This window comes from Eptatretus burgeri, chromosome 12 (assembly GCF_056783735.1).
Source record: "Eptatretus burgeri isolate ZD-2024b chromosome 12, Ebu_testis_v1, whole genome shotgun sequence".
Classification (NCBI taxonomy): Eukaryota; Metazoa; Chordata; class Myxini; order Myxiniformes; family Myxinidae; genus Eptatretus; species Eptatretus burgeri.
The window spans coordinates 43,078,632-43,100,062 of NC_140972.1; the positions used below are offsets into that span (position 1 = coordinate 43,078,632).

Here is a 21,431-nt window from a genome sequence, read left to right on the forward strand (position 1 = left end):
GTAGGAATTTGGGATTTAGCCAGTGCCATTGATCGCTTGCCTCCTCTTCAAAAAGGACACTATAGGATTTTTAATGTCCATAAACTTCACTGCAGCTTGTGTTTCCACAAATGTTTGTGGTTCACAGTTTATTGTAGGGTCAGAAATGGGGAGGGTAACATCCAACGCAACAGCTGGTGGGTCAGCCTGGAACAGCGAACAGCTCAAAGTAACCAGGTCAGTGGGCCTTCACTTCAGACTCCTCTGTCAAGAACCCACCACCCTCCGCTCTAATTGCAGTATACTGAGGAACACTCTTGGAGGAATGCAATGCACAGATTTCCCTGGAAGTAGGAATAGAATCAATTTACCAGATGTGATGCTCTACCCCTTCACAGATTCCACACATATCGGCTTCCTTGTCTGCCTTCAGCGAATGTGCAGTTTTATGCCTCAGCTGCCTGAACAGCTCAGTTCTGCCATTAAGCCTGGCCCTGCGACTCTGGTCAATGGTATCCAGGGTCCCTTGAGGGACATAATTCTTCTTTGCTTGATGGTGGGTCCAAAGACAACCACCAGCAACATCAAGGATGGTAATCTTGAAGGCACTCCACAACTCTTCAGGATCCCCTGACACATCCAGACCCCCCTCCCCCTTACAATGATTGCCACTCAACTTGTTCACAAACTCCTCAGCTACCCTCTCATCGTTGAGCTTGCTAACATCCAGCCAAGGCTGGGATGGGACCATTCTCACGGATTTAAGCTGCAATGTCAGAGTTGCTACCAGAGTTCAGAGTTGGTCGGTATTGAGGAACTGAGCACTCCAGTAGACCCTGCAGTTCTGGATCATCCTCCAGTGACCATCAGCAAGCACATTGTCAATCTCATTTGCCAGTCTACAAGCATTGAGATACCAAGTCCAGCGATGTTCCTGTGGGCACTGAAACCATGAACCAGCAACACTAAGTCCACGACATCTTGCAGTCAACGAAGTTAGTGCAATTCTTGTTCACAGTTCCAGACCTATGGGGACCAACACACGTCTCATAACCATCCCTATCAGTGCCAGCCGATGCAATGCATTGAAATCCCCCAAGACGAGAAGAGTACCTCACCTGAGGCACTGATCAATCACAGATTCAAGTGTGGCACAGAACATCTCCTTCACGGGGAGATCACTAACCTTAGTCGGAGCATATACAGAGACCAGGGAAATGACACCCAAGGAGTGATGAATCCTCAGTCTCATCAGGAGACAGGAATCCTCAGGAGCAAAGGCCCACCCACCAATTGGGGCTTAAAGCAATGGTAGAGGTGAGGGGATGGGTGCAAATCATCATCAGTGACTTTGGCAGGCCCTGCTCTTAAGGTAGCGGGAGTCAAAAAAGATCGGGTGCCAGACCCTGGAACCAACAAGCCAAAAGCTTGGCTCTGGAAGGAGCTGAAAGGCCAGAGAAGCCACGCCCTGCCCTGCTCTGCCGATGTTATGCCCACTTCATCGGGCAATGTCCCGCCCCCCCCCACTCCACTCCTTCCTCACAGCCTGTAGGGATCATTGCCAGCTGTATCAGGTATTTGCTGTACAAGCAACTTACCGGGTTTGCCATGCAGAACTCTGCTGTCTTGTGACTTTCCATTGTCTTCGATTGTGTGTTTGAGGGCCCATAAGCATATCGTTTAATTTAGCATCTGCTGCCTGTCACTTGGTTTGGTTTGTGGGTCATATACTGGTAGAGGGTTAACTTGGGGTTCATTAAATATAATGGGATCCTTTGTTCATTGCAACTTGTACATTCCCAACCATTTTTACCCTCGCCGAAGGTTTCGGAGACTATTGCATTTGGGTCTGTCTGTCTGTTTGTTTGTTTTTCCACACAGAACTTTAATGTTTTTCTCTGCAACTGCTTGTCCGATCGAAACGAAATTTTCAATATTTGTGCGACTACTCATGCAGAATGTTATAATGATAATTATGACGTCATAGGTCATGTGGTGTGGCAGCCATATAGGAAAAACGGGAAAAACTTGGTCCTCTGTATCGCAGAAACCGCACCAAGGAAAAAAAATGAAACTTGGCACATAGCAAGTGCTCCTCATGGGGAATGAGTGTGATTTTTTTATGACGTCATAATTACCCTCGTTATGACATCATAATTGCATGTGCATAATGCCACATCCGATCAGTATGAAAAATTTTGAGTGTCATCTAGGGATAAAATGGTCCACAGTGAAAAAAATCATGACATCATCGATCATGTGATTCGGCAGCTATATTGTTGCTGTTTTTTAACCTTCAAAAATCTTCTTCTCTGAAGTGGCTGAACAGATCGAGACGAAGCATTACACATATGACCGCCTGTCCATAAGGAACAAAAGGTTCACACATATGATGTCATTGGTCACATGGTTTGGCAGCCATATTGAATTTACTCTCAAACCTACAAAAATCTTCTCCAGAACGGCTGGACAAATCGAGGGGAAACTTCACACAAGTGTTCCCCAAGCCATGGGTGCACAAGTGGCACATAGCAAGCACTCTTCATGGGGAATGAATGTGGTATTTTTCTGATGTCATAGGTGCTTTTCTTCATTATGATGTCATAATTGCATATGTAGAATGCTACATCCGATCAGTATAAAAATTTTGAGGGTCATCGCAGGATAAAATGGTCCACAAATTTTTTTTTGATGATATCATCGGTCACGTGATTTGGCAACCATATTGTTTTTTTTTTTTTGAAACCTTCAAAAAGCTTCTTCTCTGAAAGGGCTGAAACGATTGAGGTGAAACTTTCCACATATGACCACCTATCCATGAGGAACAAAAGTCACACAAATGACATCATAGGTCACATGGTTTGGCAGCCATATTGGATTTACCTGAAAATCTGTAATAAATATACCACTCAAAAGAAGTCCTGGCGAATGTTTGCAATCTCTGATTGCTCTTTTTCTTGTTGATCTTGTTATCAATACAATTTACAAATCTGACTTGTCTCCGGGTGGATCCCGTTCATTCTGACGGTTTTGTCTGGAGGCTGTGTGAAACCTGTTAAAGGTAAATTGGTCCAAAAGTTTGCGTCACATTGTCAGGGTTCACTCAGCCCTGATAAGATCAATCACATGATTGCCTATCAGCATGGCAATCACTCATCTCAAGAACCCCAATCTGCACAGTGAGCGGCTGTGGACATGGGGATCCGGCAGGTCTCTGAGAAGGGTGACTGTCATTGTCGTTTTGTCACCACTCACTGGATTCAAGCTGGGCAACTGAGATGGTCTGGTGACTGCAAAAGCATATATGACCTGCAAGTTCAACTGACTGCATTGGAATGAAATTAATTAATTTTGTCAAGTGAGTGTGGTGGGGGGGGGGTGGGAAGGGGAGAGAGCTGACATCATGTGTCCACTGACATATGACAAAGTACATACATCAATGTAACAATGTCTTTTAGGTTAATAAAATGGCAGAAAATACACAAAAGGGCACATCTAGAGATCAGTGTGACTTAAAGCACCATTGGTGTTCTTTGTTTTCAAAAACACAATGCAGATTTCTATTTTGAGTGTTAAACTAAGAATTTCAGTGAGAGCATTGAGTGTGGCATGACCTGAAAGATAGCACACCAATTTTCCATTAATTCTCAGTTTCACTATAGTTACCTGTTAATTCAAAATTAATTTGTTCTCCTCCACATTAAAGCAAAAACTGCGGACATGTAACAGTTACTCATCCAAGGCAATAAATTACAACAAAACCTCACAGCTCCTCATTCTTTACCAATTCATTTTGTGTGCTCATGGAAGAGAAAATAAACAAAGGGCAAAAGGGAAATGTACTGACAGTGTGACAAAAGGTGGACACAAAAAGCAAAGGAATGACTAAACAGGAAAACAGAGAGAGAAAAGAAAGGAGGGGGAGAAAACATTGTAATCTGAAATTAAGAGCATTGGGTAGGGTCAGGTTAATAGGCTTATGAAAGATTGTGGGCCAATTATAGGTGAAAACATGAGAAGGTGGTGCATGTTAAGCCCTGGAGGGAAGCTATAGAGGGAAGGGTGGGAATGAAACGCCTCCAGATGGAAGTTCTACAAACGGTAGAAAAGAGGAACAAAAGGGTGATTATGAGAAGCAAGCCTTGATTTGGGAGTCTAAGCAGGAGGAGTACAACCTGAATGAGATGGTGAGGTTCAGAGTGCTGAGAGCAGAGGGAGTAAGGCCAGAGGAGAGTTGATAAAAATGAATTAATAAAAAAAGCAGAAGCCACCGATCTGTGTGATGTGAGAACAACAGGCCTTGTGCTTCTACCTCATCAAAAAATTCCAACAATGTTTAGATTTGAGAGCATTACACTCTGCAGAATCCAGGATAGATAAATGGTAAACAGGAGCAGCAGCCCATATGGTAGAGCAGTACTCCATTGAGCTATGGACAAAGGCCTGGAAGGCCGTTAGTAGTTCTGATTTTCAAAGAATGGTTGGAACAATTGAGGATGCTCAGGCTGCAGCTGGCTTTGGAGGCCATCTTTTTGATATGGTATTTATCTCAATGAAAATCAGCAAATGTCTCAAATAATGATGCAATCAGAAGTTAAATGCATGTTAACTTCAATGTACCAAGGGATTTCAACATTTCTATGAGACTAGCCCTCCAAAAAAATGATGATATAAAAAAGATTAATATGTCCACGTATTTGGACACTAATCAAGTGAAGAATGTGCCTAAAACAATGGGAAATTGAAAGTGGTTATTATGAAATATGTTGGAACTCAAATGACATATCACTTATTGCATTAACACTTAGAGAAAGGTAAGCCTATCCTCAAGTATTTCTACAGGGTTGAATTTTCAAACGAACTGCCAACTCTCACCGTAAGAGAGCTGTTGTCTCAAGTTCATGAAGTACACATGGTGAAAGCATAAAATATATTTTATCAAATATTTCACTTTTGAAACTTCAGAATACTGCCCCAATAACTTTATGAAATGAAGTAACCCCAACCTATACCCAATATCCTTGCATCATGCAGCCCTGAACAACACACCTTGTTTTCATTCTCCCATACATTTATCAGTCAACCATTATGGAGTATTGTTCAAAATATCCTGTATATTACTCTCCATAAATCAGCCAAATTGCTTGCTTGCTATTTTGGCATTCTGTTTTGATAATAGCTCCATACAGCTGGACTTTCTACAGGGTAAACCATTATTACCTCCCCCAACAAAGGTGGATGGAGGTTATGTTTTCACCACTGTTTGTTTGTTACTTGTGAAAATCTAAGATCGAAGCAGGCCAAAAAACATGGCGGCTTCAGACCCCAGCGAGGTAAACCAGGAATCGCCTGAAGACCCCATCGAGAGTAAGGTGGCCGAGGACGCACCTGATAAAGGATATAATTAAATAAGGCCGTTAATTATCTTCAAAAGGGGTGTTTTGATTAGCCCAAACACTCAATTTTCACTCGTACACTTCCTTGGAATTCCCTTTGTATGCATCCAATGTTTCAAGCTGCTATGTTTCGTGGTTTTGTTGTTATGGAGAAGATACACATTAATTAGTATAGATATCCTTTATGAAGCACATCCTCAGCCACCTCACTCTTGATGAGGTCTCAAGGCAATTCCGAAGTTTCCTCACTGGGGTCTGAAGCTGCCAGGATTTTTGGCCTGCTCAACTAAGCCTTGACTTGAAAAAACAGGCCACAACAATTTATTCACGATAAAGTTTTTTTTTTTCACTCTCCTCACTTATATTATTGATACCTATGAATCACTGGACACATTGCAATATTTACAAATGCTCAGAGACACCAGCGTTCGTGGCTTTATTTCATTTCCACCCATGCCATAACCTCGAGAATCTCTTCAACTAAGCCAGATTACAAAACTTAAGCTCCAGAAATGAACTTAGCGGCAGTTACGACTGCTAAAAAAAATATGTTGATTTGTCCAATTTGGACATTGCTTGGGCGTTTCTGGGTGCATGGGTTTATCGACAGCAATTGCTAATTGCTTGCCAAGCCAGGCGTTATGTTGGGGTGCTTACTTGAGTGCTTAAGACACTTGCCGTGCACCTTACATTCGATAGTGGTACAGTTCGTGTCCCAATCGAGAAGTACAGTCCAGTTCCTACAAGGTAGAGGTATATATACAGCACACACGGACGTGGTTATGGGCACCGTTGTGACAAAGTTTCATCCCATATCTTATGGAGGTTTCATTAGATTTTCCTTTGTCCTCATGACTATTTCGAAAGCAATTGGTTATCGGGTGTGCTTTACAATGGTGATACGGTTTCGCTTTGTGAGTTTCAAAGCAAAATAGATTTGATAACACCTGATTTCCAAGCCGTTTGTCATTTTGACTTGTTTTCTAAATTACCAAGCCAAATGATTTTTCCACTTGACACACGCAACTGTTTATAAACATTCATATTTATGCACATCTCCTTGGAATGTTGATATAAATGCAACATGGTTTTTTGTTTGTTTTTTGAAATTCCTCCAAAACAAGGGTGAAAGATACTAAAGGTTTTTGGGATGTATACAGTACATACTTCAGTCAGTAATCACATTGACTTCAACCTGCTGATTCCCGAAAAGTTACCGATATCGGCCAATCACTAGTGTGTGTGTGTGTGTGTGCGTGCGTGCGTGCGTGCGTGCGTGCGTGGGTGCGTGGGTGCGTGGGTGCGTGGGTGCGTGGGTGCGTGGGTGCGTGGGTGCGTGGGTGCGTGGGTGCGTGGGTGCGTGGGTGCGTGCGTGGGTGCGTGGGTGCGTGGGTGCGTGCGTGGGTGCGTGCGTGCGTGCGTGGGTGCGTGCGTGCGTGCGTGCGTGCGTGCGTGGGTGCGTGGGTGCGTGGGTGCGTGGGTGCGTGCGTGCGTGGGTGCGTGCGTGGGTGCGTGCGTGCGTGGGTGCGTGGGTGCGTGCGTGCGTGGGTGCGTGCGTGCGTGGGTGCGTGGGTGCGTGCGTGCGTGGGTGCGTGCGTGCGTGGGTGCGTGGGTGCGTGCGTGCGTGCGTGCGTGGGTGCGTGGGTGCGTGCGTGCGTGCGTGCGTGTGTGTTCATAAAGCATAACAGTTTCTCTCTGCTAACTCCCGTCCCTCCACCCCACTCTCTCTTTCTCTCTCTGTCTCTTTCTGTTGCTCTATGTCTCTCTTTGTCTCCGGCTGTGTCCGGGTGGTGATTATGTCCAGAAGATGTTTGTCTCTGGATATGTACGGATGGTGTTTGTGTCCGGGTGGTGTTTGTCTCTGAATGGAGTTTGTGTCTGGGCATTGTTTATCTCCAGACAGTGTTTGTATCCAGACCTGTCCAGGCCATGTCTGTTTGTCTCCGGAAGTGTATGGTATTTGTCTCCAGATGACTAAGCTCCGGTCACGTCCGGCAGGTTTTGTCTCTGGATGTGTCTGGGCAGTGTTTGTCTCTGGTCGTGTTTGGATGGTGTTTGTCTCTGGACAGGTCCAGGTGGTGTTAGTCTCTGTGTCGTATTTCTCGTATGACTGGTAGAAAATGGATTTCAGACATTATTTTGTATTTTCTTTGCATCTTCACTATTATTCTATGCAGAGGCATTTTGATGAGACAGTACGAATCATATTTAATGCTCCACCACACGTCTACCTTCTCTTCCTCTCACCTCATGCTGCCTTCCCTTCCCCCACTCCTCCTCACTCTCCCTCCCTCCTCACTCCCACACTCCTCCTCTCTCTTTCTCCCCCCCCCCCACTTCCTCACTCTCCACATATTGTTCTCCCCCAAAACCCTCTTCAGTATGCTAGTCAGCAAAGCGGCGGTGGTATTTGGTGTGTGCGTGTGTGTGTGTGTGTGTGTGTGTGTGTGTGTGTGTGTGTGCGTGTGTGCGTGTGTGTGTGTGTCTCCTCCATAACACCAAAACCATGAAACCTCATGGCCAAAAACTTTTCAGACACACAAAAGGAACTCTGAGGAAGTGCAAAATGAAAACCTGATGTTTGGGTAAAATTAAACACTTCTTCTTTGAAGATAATTATTATTGGCTCACCTCCATGAAAGGCATATATATCTTGGTCAGCCCAAATTCACCTAGTAGGGGCCTTAGCTGCCATTTTGATCCACCCTAGTCAAACATGCCTTGCCTTGGAAACACAATCTACTCCCATGGACCAATTAAAGTATGCAATCAAAACATGATTTTGGATTTGAGAATCGCATCTTGTGGACTAAATAAGTGTTGAAATCTGAAAATTTCCAGTAATTAACAATTCTTATAACTAAGCGTATTTACTTTAAGCAAGCAAGGCTGTAATCCCTCCTTCTCCATATTTGCACAAAGAAAATGTGAAAATGGCAAAGCATTAAATTTTACTTCTTCTCGTGTTCAGGGAATTCTATTGAGGAAGAAAAGACCAAGGAATGCATAGAAAGTGGAACTTCATTATTCGCAATGGAAATAATTAACCAACTGGATTGCCCCGCTCTTCAAGCTTCTTTTGCAAGCTATGACAATACAGTCCACATGGATCCTTTTTTCGGCAATTACGTTTATGGTTTGCTTTTTCACTGTTTTGTACGATCTGCTTTCATTCCAAAATATTAATGAAATATACGAATAGTTGCTGCAATACATTAATAGCCGGCATTTGCTGCAAGCACGAAGAGGTACGTAGACAGCACACATGAACGTGGGACAAATGGGTACAAATTACTCTCCGCAGGGGTGCATGCATGCTTGTTTATGTGTGTGGTGCATTAGTTTCTTTGGCGGATGGACCAAACTCGTACTTGGGCCCGTAGTGCGTGGCGCTTTGGTGGAGTTTACATGGCCATCTCACAAACCATGTGCTTTGGCACACGGGGAGTGGGCATGCTGTGGTGCCGAAGCCACATGGAGGGAGGATGTGTTGCGGTGCCGAAGCCACACGGGGCATGTTGTGCAGTGTGGGTGTCGGGAAATCCATGCGAGAGAAAGGATGAGTATATCGCCTGTGCAGATGCACGGTGAGTATGGACAGTGAGGAGGTTGGAGGAACGTGTATGGCGGGCTGATAATGACAGACGGCTTTCCCAGAGTGTACCAGAGTGTAGAATGCAGTCTGATTCGTGAGCTAACTGGAGGGGTGCAAAGGTCGCTGTATGTGTGAGCATGCATGTATCGAGGCAAGCCTTTGCCAGGTAGATAGCATTGGTTTTATATACTCCCATCCTGTTTTATACAGAATCTGGTGGTTAAAAAGAAAACGTTGCTGGTTGGGTTCATTTTATCGCCCCAATATGCTACCTTCCCTTCCACTCACACTGTCTTCCCTTCCCCTCACATTGCCTTCCCTTCCACTCACACTGCCTTCCCTTCCCCTCACATTGCCTTCCCTTCCCCCCATGCTGCCTTCCCTTCCCCACCCCTCATGCTACCTTCCCTTCCTGTCCAATTGCCTTCCCTTGCCCTCATGCTGCTTTTTATTCCCCTTCCCTCATGCTAACCTCCTGACAAACCCCCTTCACCAAAATACAACTCTCTTCAGGTCAAAGAGAGGAAGGAGTGTCAAAGAATGTATGAATTGCATAAATGAACGCTTTTTTAGCAGTCAGAACTGCTGATCGGATCAATTCCAGTTTTTTTTTTGTTTTTTTTTGGCTCAAGTGAAGAGATTCTTGAACTTATCACATGTTTGGAAATTAAATAAAGGCACAAACCCTGATGTGGCTTTTTCGATGATTGAAGGAAATTGGCCTTCCTTCGCTTCCCTTCCCCTCCTCTCATGCCTACCTCCTCCGAAAGCCACTCCCTCCTCCACCCCCCATGAATGTCTCCAGGTAGTGTCCAGGTGTTTTTTTTGTATGACCCCATTTAAATGTGCTGTTTTAACATACCCAATTCCGTTCCAACCTGGACTAATGCCAGCAGAAGGGGACCATACACCACCCCACCCCCTTGCTTTCCCTCAAATCCCCCTACCAAATGCAGGTTGAGAAACCCCTCCCCCACCTAACCCCATCAAATTATTCTGCCTAACGCAAGTCCAGAACACCCCCTTCCCCTCCCCACTTCCTTCTCTCCCCCATTCTCCTCGCTCCCACCCCCCATCCTGGAGTGTATAGCGACATATGGTGAGGCATCGCTCCCCCCTCTCCCCTCCTTCTCTCTTACACCTTCCTCACCCCTCCTCGGTCCCCCACCTCTCCTCGCTCCCCCCCTAATCCCCCGCCCTCCATATTCCCGTCTTGTGTACAATAAAATGGACATAACAAGTCATTATGAGCCTTTCACAATAATTTTGCAAGGTGCAAGTGCAGAATGCTTTGATCAACATGAAACACTTTGGAACACAGAAAAGACTGTTTAGGCCGTGGGCTTTCCGCCGCTATCGTTCCCTTCCATTCCGTGAAAAGGGTGCGACTTATTTTCACTCACAATATGGTCTAAATGATATTTGCTGTAACGTGTAAAAAGTTCTCCATGTGAACAACGCCCAAGTCTGAGCATTAATTAGAAGTTACACGCACTATTTTTCAAAGTGTAATCGGCGATTAACTGCATACGTTGGCCGAGAAGTCGGCCAGCTGGCGTAGCAATATCAGCTGCAACCAATCAGCAGGCGTATTTTTGTAAACACGGGTACTACTTGTACTGTCATGGCAGCTTCCACGTCGGCCTTAACTTAGTGACATCCCGAGCACAATCCCAGGAGAAGTCGCCTTCATGGTGCGTTTTGCATCGGTCATCGGTACAAGAACAGAATGTATGTCCATTTACTGAGGTTAGATGGGGTAAATATCGCGAGTGCTTGGGAAAATGGCTACATTTACCCGGGGAAAGGGGTGACATCGCCCATGTCGCGTTGTCACAGCCATGCTGGTATTGGCTTCACCAATATTCCACCGAGTGCTGGTTACCATCCGACGTGCTACAGACGGTTCACCGATTAAAAAAAAGAGGGCTTGCGAGTCAGAAACGATGCTTGCACGCTTTTGAGGGAGCCACTGAAGTATCTGCAGTAGATGCTTCTGTTCAAAAGCCTGGTGTGCTGTCATCACCAAAGAAGAGTCTGCGATCAAGATCGGCATTGCCAATCTCTTCACAAGGCCACATCCTCCCACGTATTTGCATCATTTGCAAGAAAGAGTAACGTTATCTTAACCAAGTCCATGAGCCAAAGCGTGATAAACTAGTTAAAGCTGAAACACTCACAGCAGGTACGTACCCAGCTATTTGTTATGAGCTAAATCAAATTTGATCATTTTGATTTGCCATTCTGTCTGTGTACGACAAGGTTGTTGAAGAGAAAAGGAAGTTTCATCCCACCTTCGATTTCTGGACATCATACTTGGAGATGGTGACTCTGTTGCTTCTTTTCATTCGAGCCCCTCGGGAATCCAACTGGGAGCTCCATCTCGCTGCAACCAGATCTATGTTGCCATGGTTTTTTTTCGTACGATCGAGTACATTATTCCCGATATTTGACAGCTTATTGGGTTGAAATGATTGGCCTTCCGGAGACCCGTCCTCAGTGCTATGCCGAACTTCGTGAACGTGGTCAGTGGACAGTCCAACGACAAGACCAACATGGTTTTGCCTCTATAGCTTGCGACCAGGCTATCGAGCAGAATGTCAACCGTGATTCGAAAACATCAACAGGATTCACCAACTTCAGCCTTGATAGAGCAGCCGTTCACCGCTGGATCCTTTCACAGAATGAGCGCGCAGCTATAACCCGACAATGTCAGACCCTAGCGGGTAGTCATTCTGAATCACTTCGTCGGAAGGATTTGGATACAGCTCGTACAATAAGGGATGAGAGACACATACAGAACCTCATGTCTACCACCACCTCAATGATGGATCCTTTCGATCCGAAAGCTGACTTGGTAAGCATTAGTTCTGGGATCATTGCAAGCCCCACTGTGAAGCATGATCTCCTCAATGCCTATGAAACCGGTGAGCATTTACTCTGCGGTTTTATGGAATCCCGCTTGTTGACGAACACTGTCGATTTCTACTCCATCCTCAAGGCTCAGAAGCTCAAAACTTTCACTGCACAAGTGAAAAGTACTTCGAGGGTAACATCTAAGAAAGAAATTACCCTGAAAGCTGATCGTAATTTGTTCGGACGACTGCTGATCATTGGTCAGACGCGGCAACTCGATATGCGAGAGGTACTTTCATATTCGCTAAGTCCTGTCTCGCTTCCCCTTGCCAGTGCGGATGGTAGTCTTGCAAAAACCAATAAATCCGCGTTGATGGATTTGATGGAGCGTAGGGTAGACAATGTCTTTGCTCTTTCAATGCCTCATGACCCTGCTGTTATAGTCGATGGCATGGCTGTGATTCAGGGACTTGTCCGTATACCGGAGACATTTCTCAACCTGGCTCAAAATATCCAAGCTGCCCTCATTAAAATAATGGTGAGTTTTAGCAGCTCTAGGATAGATTTTGTGTGTGATCGATACCCTGGCATCTCAATCAAAAATGCTGAGCATTCTTGACGAAATACCCAAGATACTTAAGTGTAACTAGATTGTTGTACGGCCCCGATCAAAAAGTCCCAAGTCAGTGGAAGAAGTTTCTCGTCAGTGGTAAGAATAAAGAAGCGCTGATTGATTTTCTCTTCACCACTTGGCGGTCAACCAGTCTGCCTAACCTCGGGCACGATTACAGCATTTATGTGACACATTCTGACTAGTGTCACATGCTGAAAGCGACATCAGGTGAGGTATGTGTACAGTTAGTGGATGAGTTGCAGTGCGATCACGAGGAAGCGGACACCCGCCTCATGCTCCATGCAAAGCACGCCGGTTCCAGCTACCGTGATATTATCATTCACAGTTCCGATACTGACGTCGCAGTGATCGCTGTTGCACTCGATGCACAAATACAGGCGAATTTGTTTTTTTTCAACTGGCGTGAAAAATCGTGCCCGTGTGATTGACATCGGACGCATCAGAAGTAACTTGGGGGAGGAATTGTCTCAGGCTCTCGTTGGATTTCACATCCTGACCGGATGCGACTCGACAAGTTGCTTTTATGGTAAAGGAAAAAAGAAGACCTTTTCAGCCATGTCCAAAAACGAGACTTTCGTGCGAGGCTGGGGTCCGATTTTGATATAGCAGCAGAAACCGTGACTTCATTGGTGAGGTTCGTTTGTGCTATTTACAGTCAAGAGTCGGCAGCAGATGTGAATGACGCAAGATACAGAGTATTTTGTTTGGCTTCGTCACCAGGAAAACAGTCTATGCCACCTACAAATGACGCCCAGCACCAACATATTCTGCGTGCTAACTATCAAGCCGCCATACATAGACGGGCGCTATCCCCCTTGATCAATGCTCCTACTCCATTTGGCCATGGCTGGTGAATGACAGGGGACGAATTGTCAATTCTGTGGATGACACAGGACCCTGCCCCAGAAATGATCTTGCAGGTAGTCAACTGCGCCTGTAAAATGTCAAACTGCAAAACAGGACAGTGTTCGTGTCACTCCTCTACCTTGTCCTGCACAGATATATGCAAGTGTCGGAATTGTGAGAATAGTTTGAAAACACCGACCGAAGAATTATTCGAAGGGGGGAATGAACAGGACGACGACGCCGATGATGATGCTGATGACGGTTAGATGAAAATAACTAATGCGCGGATTCATTATAACTAATGTCACATACCACAGCTTTTTGTCGACATCCATCTTCCTCGTCCTTCCAGTAATAATCTAGTCGTGGCATGGCATTTCAGTAATGCATTTCCTTGATGTAGCAGCTATTGTCTCTATGACAAATAAGGTTCATTTTATAAGGTTCATTATCCATTCACTTAAGGCTCAGTAAACAAATCCCGAGGACCAATAAGGTTCCACCTTGCCATTGCGAGATATTGATAATTTTTGATTTTGTTTCCCACCGATGTGTGAATTTCCATTCCTGTTTCAGTGAGATTGACAGATTGTGATACATGGCTTAATCAGTCATAGGAAGATAATTAAGAATTAATTAGTAATTTTGTGAAGATGATTCTGTGTAGTCTTCCCTTAGCAGAATGTGGTGTAAGTTAGTTAACAGCTTCGCTGTTCACATTTCCATTTCTGTTTGCACAGAAAGTGTATAAGATGAGAATGTTATCCGTCTTTTAATGACTAAGTGCCTAATTACTGTCAGAGTATGATGGCGATAATCCATGAGTGTTAAGTAAGCAGGTGGTTGTATCCATACGCGCAGTTTCAAATCTCTAGGTCAGTCGATGTGGAAGATGAAGCCTTGTCAATATTGAGATAATTAGTGATATTAAAAAGATTTGATCGCGCTCAGGCTAAAGTAACGATTTGCATTGTTTATATTTTCCACATTGGCCACCCCAGGACCACGATATTTCAAAAAGAGGAAGATAGTAGAACGTTCTGTGGTCTTCAGTCATTTCAGACATCTCGGTCGGTATTGGAGGTAGATACAGGCTCGTAAAAATGAAGGATTCCTCAAACAGTTGAGTTCTTAACACCTTGTTGCAGTTTTCATTATCTTGACAATAAAGTGTTTACATGGTCGCTACTTCTGATTCGTGAGCTATGTTGTTGTGTCTGACGCCCCCGTAGAGTTGAGGCTTGGGAGATGTATATTCGCCGAGATATACGATCGGCAAAATGGGGAAAACGCCAAAATGTCACTTTTCTCACCCTGGCGACCAACTTTGACAGCTCACTGTGCCTTATTGGGCTAAGATCTCGTGGAGAACTTTTGTCCTAATGTCTACCATACACGTGTCTACAAGCAGCCCAAAGTTCACCTCGCACCCCTTCCTCGGAACGAAAAGTGTTTTTAGGGCCTTTTCATAGGAACTACCCACGGCCTAGTTGTGCACATAATAATTATCACTCTGCCAGACGTGGTTTATAAAGTTACTACAAGAGATAAAAGCACATATTAGACAAACTTCAGAGGAGCTCAACACTTGCCCAAAGGTCATGGGATTGGAGTGAATTCCAGCATTGAAATGAAGGAAGCACCCTGGACTGGCAGGATAGCCTTGAGGTATGTACACTCACATCTGAGCTGTCTCGCCTGGGTTTGAATCTCAACCCAGCTATAAACTGTCACACTGGTATTTCACATGCAGGGTTCATCAGTGTGTGTGCTACCCCTTAGATGGATGACAAAATGGATGTCCCATTTGCTAACATGAGTTGGTGGACGTTAAAGATCCCACGATGTCATTGTGACGAGTCGATGAACTATGGCCAAAATCCTGACCAAATGCCAAATTCCTGCTCTAACCTAGAGGGGGCAATGCATCAGCGGCAAAGCTGTGCCCCCAGCATATGGTGCTATACTCAAAAGGACACACACACCGCTGCATACAAGCACCATTTCAATATTGCATTGTATCTCATTCACTGCACAAGTAAAAGCAGGCAATAGCACATTCATTGATCACCCTTTTCCGGCCTTTATCATAATTTTCGAAGCACCCTAAAAGACTCAACCCATCAAAGGACAAGAATACACCCTCTCCCCTCTGCTGGTATCTCCAGAGATAAACAATTATGCACTGTCCCTTGCTTTTCCACTTTACTTATAATGTGATCTACCTCTCTTACCAGCACAATAAAAGGCAGACCTATACTATAATTACCAGCAGGTATCTACAAATTACGTACAGATTGAGAGTTCTTCCAGCTGGCTTCTGACTGCAAGACTTGCTCGAGATAACAACTTCCTGTAGGGAGCAGAGATCATACAGGTCTCCTGGTAGCGATTTACTCCACTAGCTTGAAGGTGGGGGTATTTTTTACTGCCTAACTAAAGGAAGAAGAATCGCCGGCAAGAAGCCAACTCGGTTTGTCTGATTGCAAGGCAACATAAGGTTCTTCTGAGGTGTGGAAGTTCATGCTTCTTTAATGGATGTGTTGTTTCATTTATCTTTCTTCTTCATTACATACCGAGGTGTTAATTGATCATTTTAACTGGACTGGTCCTAAAATTGCTGCTGGATCTGCTAAATTGGTGTTACTGCATACTGATTGTGTGGGCATAGTAAATTTTAAAAGTTGCAAAATCCCCTATCACTTTTTGGAAGACATTTTGAACTCAATTCAATTCATTAACAAGCCAATTTGAGATTTCCCTCTCGAAGTGGAAGGTATTTGTAAAAGGAATTGCATGAAGTTCTTTTTTTGTTGTGCAAAATGTAAGCGAATGGAATACTGACTTCAGATTATTCAATAATTGCGTCACTTTCCTTCACATTTAATGCATGACACAATATTCTTATGAAATGTTAACTCTACATTTTCTCTGATATATTGCAAATACAGTACATGTTGGTGTGAAGGAGCTATTATTTGTTCCCATGACGTGTATCAGCATGGTATCTTTTCAAAAAGATTGTTACCCCGCACATGTGATGTGAAAAGTGGGGTGAAGCAATTGGTTCATGTGTGTCCGTCTCTCCGTCAGTCTGTCCTCAAATGTCAGTTTATGATCGAGGAACAACTTCATTTAAATTGGATGTTATATTTTGAACACCAATTGGAACATGAACTGGAAAACAAACCTGCAGTTTAACAGTCTCCTGGAGTCATCCAAATCACACATACACAGAGAGGAGTGAGATGATATTTTACTCTGTCTGCTTGCCTGGCAGTCAAACAGAATTGAAAATCATTTCAAACAGCAAACTTACTGTTTTTAAGGATGTTATAAAGGACACAAACAACAGGCATAAATAACTAATGCAACGTGCTAGATGGGGTGATGCAACAGCCACTGCATCAGCAGCAGGTAAAACAGCGGTAAACTTCCGGAATTAAGTTTTTTTATATGACTTTCACAATCTTTATTTTATTTTAATTTAACTATATACTTCAACATTGTAGAACACAAATCGCCTTCTTGTCACTTCCAAGAACCACCAGTTCTTGGACATGTTAAATAATGTGGTGAATAACACTGCTTCAATAGGGCTACATTTTTGGAATGTAAAAAAATGAACTTTAAAATCACTATTTTATTTAAATTGAAGTATATATTTAAACACTGCGTGGGGTAACATGTTGTTATATGACCTCTCGAGTTTGTAATGCTGTTATAATTGAATTACTTTCTCGTGATTAACCTCACCAAGTCACATAATATTAGTTATAACTTGAAACCAAAGGTTCCACTTTAATTTATTGGTGTAACATTGCTTATTTGTTTATTATTTATATACGACCTAAAGCTGAAGCCTTGACGGATGTTACCTACTTAGCAATGACTATAACAGCACAAAAAAAAAAAATTCATGGACGATGTGAGATTTAAACCTACTCCTTTCAGTTATGAGATGGATAGTCAAACCACGAGGCTATGCAGGTCTTTTTCTGAATTGGCAGCTCTGTGCTGATAGGATTGCAAATACTGCAGCACCACATGTGTGGCTTTGGACATTTGAGCCTTCACATTCAACACCTTCTTGTTTGCTGTGTAATTGCTGTTTGTGTAATCAATGGACACTGTTTCCTAGTCTCTTAGTTTCAGGAGTTTTTTATATTATTTTCTTGCTTTTCCTCTTAAGGCTACTGCTTTGTTTCTACTTTTATTTGCTAAGTTCATCAGGGCTTAATATTCAGTTTATTTTGTGTATGCCATCACAAATATCTTATTTAATGTTTGGACTTCATTCCAACAAAGACGATAGATCAAAAGAGTACCCCCATGCAAGGGCTGTGGAATGAACAAGATCTTGGTATGACAAGAAGAAAAGCCAATGGATCAGACAGAAATCTACATTCAATGAAATTTTGGAAACATTCAATAAACGCTGGAATGGAGCTCGGCATGGCAAGAAGAATGGACAATAATTACAAAATCACAACCTTGAGAAGAATCTTGAAGAAACAAAGGAAAAGCAAAAATTTGATAGAGATGAAATCAAAAAATTCACCGTAGTACAATGGCCCCGAGTGCCAAAAAATATAAAAGGATGAATCATGTTGAGAAATGGCAATGTCCTGCAGTGGTCTCAAATCAGTTAGTGAAGTCAACTTTATTCTCACACATCTTATGAACCATCGAAAGTTATCGCGTGGATTAATCAGGCACTCCTTTTCCTCATGTTCTCAAATGAAGGATATATTATAACGTTGACTTTCCAATCTGTTTGCATAAGCTTGTGAAATGAAATCAAACAACTTGTTGGTAAAATTAATGGCAATATTTTGACCAAATTAAACACTCCATGTGGTTATGACAAGAGGTGAAACAATCTGCCTCATCAGGAACAATGTACAAGTAGTGTACAAAAAAAAATGGAAACACCTGTATAAATGATGGACACCAAGCAACAGCTTCCACACAGGTGTGGCCTATGTGTTAATTAAGCAAGTAACATCCCAGCATGCTTACGGTCATATATAAAAATGCTGCACAGGCCTGTTTGCCGATAATTATAGCTTACATGGCTACAAGAGCAGAACACTCCCACCCAATGCCTCCATCCGCAGAGCACGTGTGTTCTCCCAATGGTTTTATGAGCATGACACTGATGATATCCATATGTCATGGCCTTCTTAATCACCAGATCTGAACCCAATCGAGCATTTATGGGATATTCTGCAACGGCGCCTGAGACAGCGTTTTCCACCTCCATCAAACAGGTTTGAGTTGATTGACTTTCTTGTGGTGGAATGGTGCCGCATCCCTCCTGCAGAATCCCAGACGCTGGTGGACTCTATGCCACGGCACACATGGGCCATACTGGCCGCACGTGGTGGCCCAACACCATATTACGTGACTTTACATTGGTGTTTCCATTTTTTTTTTGTCCACTACCTGTACATACTAAGCAAGCAAAGAAGTGGTTACACCAAGGAAGTAAGAAGAGGGCAAGGAAAAAGGATAGGTTATGGAAGAAAATGGAGGGGAGGGGATTTCAGAAGAGGGGAGAAAATATTTAATAATGTTTTGAAAGAAGGTTGGGAGTCAAAGGGGTGGGGGGGGGTGTATAAGAAGTAAAAAAAAAAAACAAATGCCCTACAAATTTCACAATTTGGGGGATGTAGTGAAAATTGGAATCCATTGGGAGAAGGGATGCATTGGGACATCTCTTCTCAGCTTTTCTTGGCTAATGATATTAAGTGTAAATATTTTGGCACTTTCATTCATTCATTCACCAATAATAGCTGCAGCGATGGTGTTCCAATGCACCCAATTTTTCCCTCATATATTAATGCTTCTGAAAAACAATTTGAATGTCATGTGTACCCAAGAGATGGCTCATGTGTACCCAAGCGCTAGTGACAAAGGGATCTTGACATACCGTACAAATAACGAATGCTGCATTTCCATATTGTGGCGACAAGAGAACACATACCTGCTATGATCTTGCAGTACTTGCTTGGTGCAAGTCGATGTGCTGTTAAAGCTGGGTGCACATACCGCCGTGTACGGCTTCGAACCTTTGCCGGGCTTTTCACTTGACTGCTGGGCTCTTTATCCTAACAGGCAAGCATGAAGAGAAGTGTTAATATCTCAATGCCTCTTGTGAATCTGAGCCATTTGCCATCCAAATAACTTTCAGATGTTACACTGACAGCCCCACCAAAGGACAATTTACAAACTATTAAAAAAAAAGATAAATCCTCAGAGTAGAACTTAAAATCACTAGCCTCTGTCCAAGTGTTTGCATGTCCAAGTTCTCAGGCTTTTGCAAGTTACAGCCCAAATACTATCAATAAATGAAATAATGGGATACGTTTTCTTTAAATAAATGTAGAAATGTTGCACCTCACCTTCATATTGTATCATCATGTAATGCTATTTAATATACGATTTTGTTAAGAGGAAATGTAATTGGAAATTAATAGGAAATTCTATTAATAGAAAATTTTATATAACATGAATAGGAAACTTTTGTTAATAGAAGGAAATTTTATAAATTTTTGTTAATAGGAAATTTTATACATTACAATGATTTTGTTAATCGGAAATTTGATACATCACAATGATTTTGGCAATAGGAAATTTTATACATTACAACGATTTTGTTAACAGGAAATTTTATATAACAGAGTGATTATCGTGTGGGAAACCTTTAATATTGCTGAATGATGTTTAAACAAATGTATTAACGTTGACCACTCACTTTGATTTTGCAACAGGAAGATTATTTTATTGGAACACAAATATGGGAAACTGTACAGGCCTATTATTTGAATCATAATCAATTTCATTACACCAGGCTGTCCATTTGTCTTGTTACAGATCCAGTTAGCAAATCTACCCAGTGAAAATTTAGAAAAGAAAATTTTTGTTCCATCTAAATTGTCAGTCATGTAAATAAATGGTGCATGGAGCATTCCCAAAAATTCGAACGTGGTGCAAATATCAATACATATTTTCAGCTTATCTGGAATTGGAATTCCAGATAAGGTATTGTCATCATGCACTGTCCGTCCATCTGTTTCCTATTTCAATGTCAACGGCCAAACCGCTGGGCTGATAGGCTGAAATTTGGCAGCAAGGTTTCACTCCTGACTGCTAACGGGGATTGCAAATCTCGTTCCGATCACGTAACTTAAGTAGTTAAAAATGGCCGACTTAGTAAATTTCTTCAAAAATCTTCTTTTCCAAATCCACCAGTCAGAGTGCTACGAAATTTGGGTTACAACATTAGCCCAGGATCTTCTTCTTCTTCTTTCGGCTGCTCCTGTTGGGGGTCGCCACAGCGGATCAACCATCTCCATTTCGCTCTATCCTCCACATCTTCCATTGACACTCCAACCACCCGCATGTCCGCCCTCACCGCATCGATGAACCTCTTCTTTGGCCTTCCTCTTCTCCTCCTGCCTGGTGGCTCCATCCTCATCATCCTTATCCCGATATACTCCGCTTCCCTCCTGTGCACATGTCCAAACCATCTCAATCTCACCTCTCTCACTTTGTCTCCAAACCGTCCTACCTGTGCTGTCGCTCGAATATACTCATTCCTTATCCTGTCCATCCTCGTCACTCCCAACGAGAATCACAGCATCTTTAACTCTGCCACTTCCAGTTCCGCTTCCTGTCTTTTCGTTAGTGCCACTGCCTCCAAACCATACAACATAGCTGGTCTCACTACCGTCTTATATACTTTCCCCTTAACTCTTGCAGCTACCCTTCTGTCACAAATCACTCCTGCAACTCTTCTCCACCCACTCCATCCTGCCTGCACTCTCTTATTCACTTCTCTCCCACACTCTCCGTTACTTTGAACAGTTGATCCCAAGTATTTAAACCCATCCACCTTCCCCACCTCATCTCCTTGCAACCGCATCATACCACCACCCTCCCCGCATTTACGCACATGTACTCCGTCTTACTTCTACTATCATTCCCCTTCTCTCCAGTGCGTACCTCCACCTCTTGAGGCTCGCCTCAGCCTGCTCCCTACTCTCCCTACAGATCATGATGTCATCCGCGAACATCATAGTCCATGGAGACTCCAGTCTGATCGCATCCATCAACCTGT

The 21,431-nt window shown here is 43.3% G+C and overlaps 1 protein-coding gene across 2 annotated transcripts in view; it reads right to left on the reverse strand.

Annotated features, from left to right (window-relative positions):
- The window catches only part of LOC147015502 (A disintegrin and metalloproteinase with thrombospondin motifs 17-like), a 359,529-nt gene that overhangs the window by 294,285 nt on the left and 43,813 nt on the right, over positions 1–21,431 (reverse strand). For both annotated transcript variants that reach the window (XM_085850288.1, XM_085850287.1), the window contains exon 4: positions 19,296–19,419. In XM_085850288.1, coding sequence (XP_085706414.1) covers positions 19,296–19,419 — 124 coding nt within the window. The remainder of the gene's footprint in view (positions 1–19,295; positions 19,420–21,431) is intronic.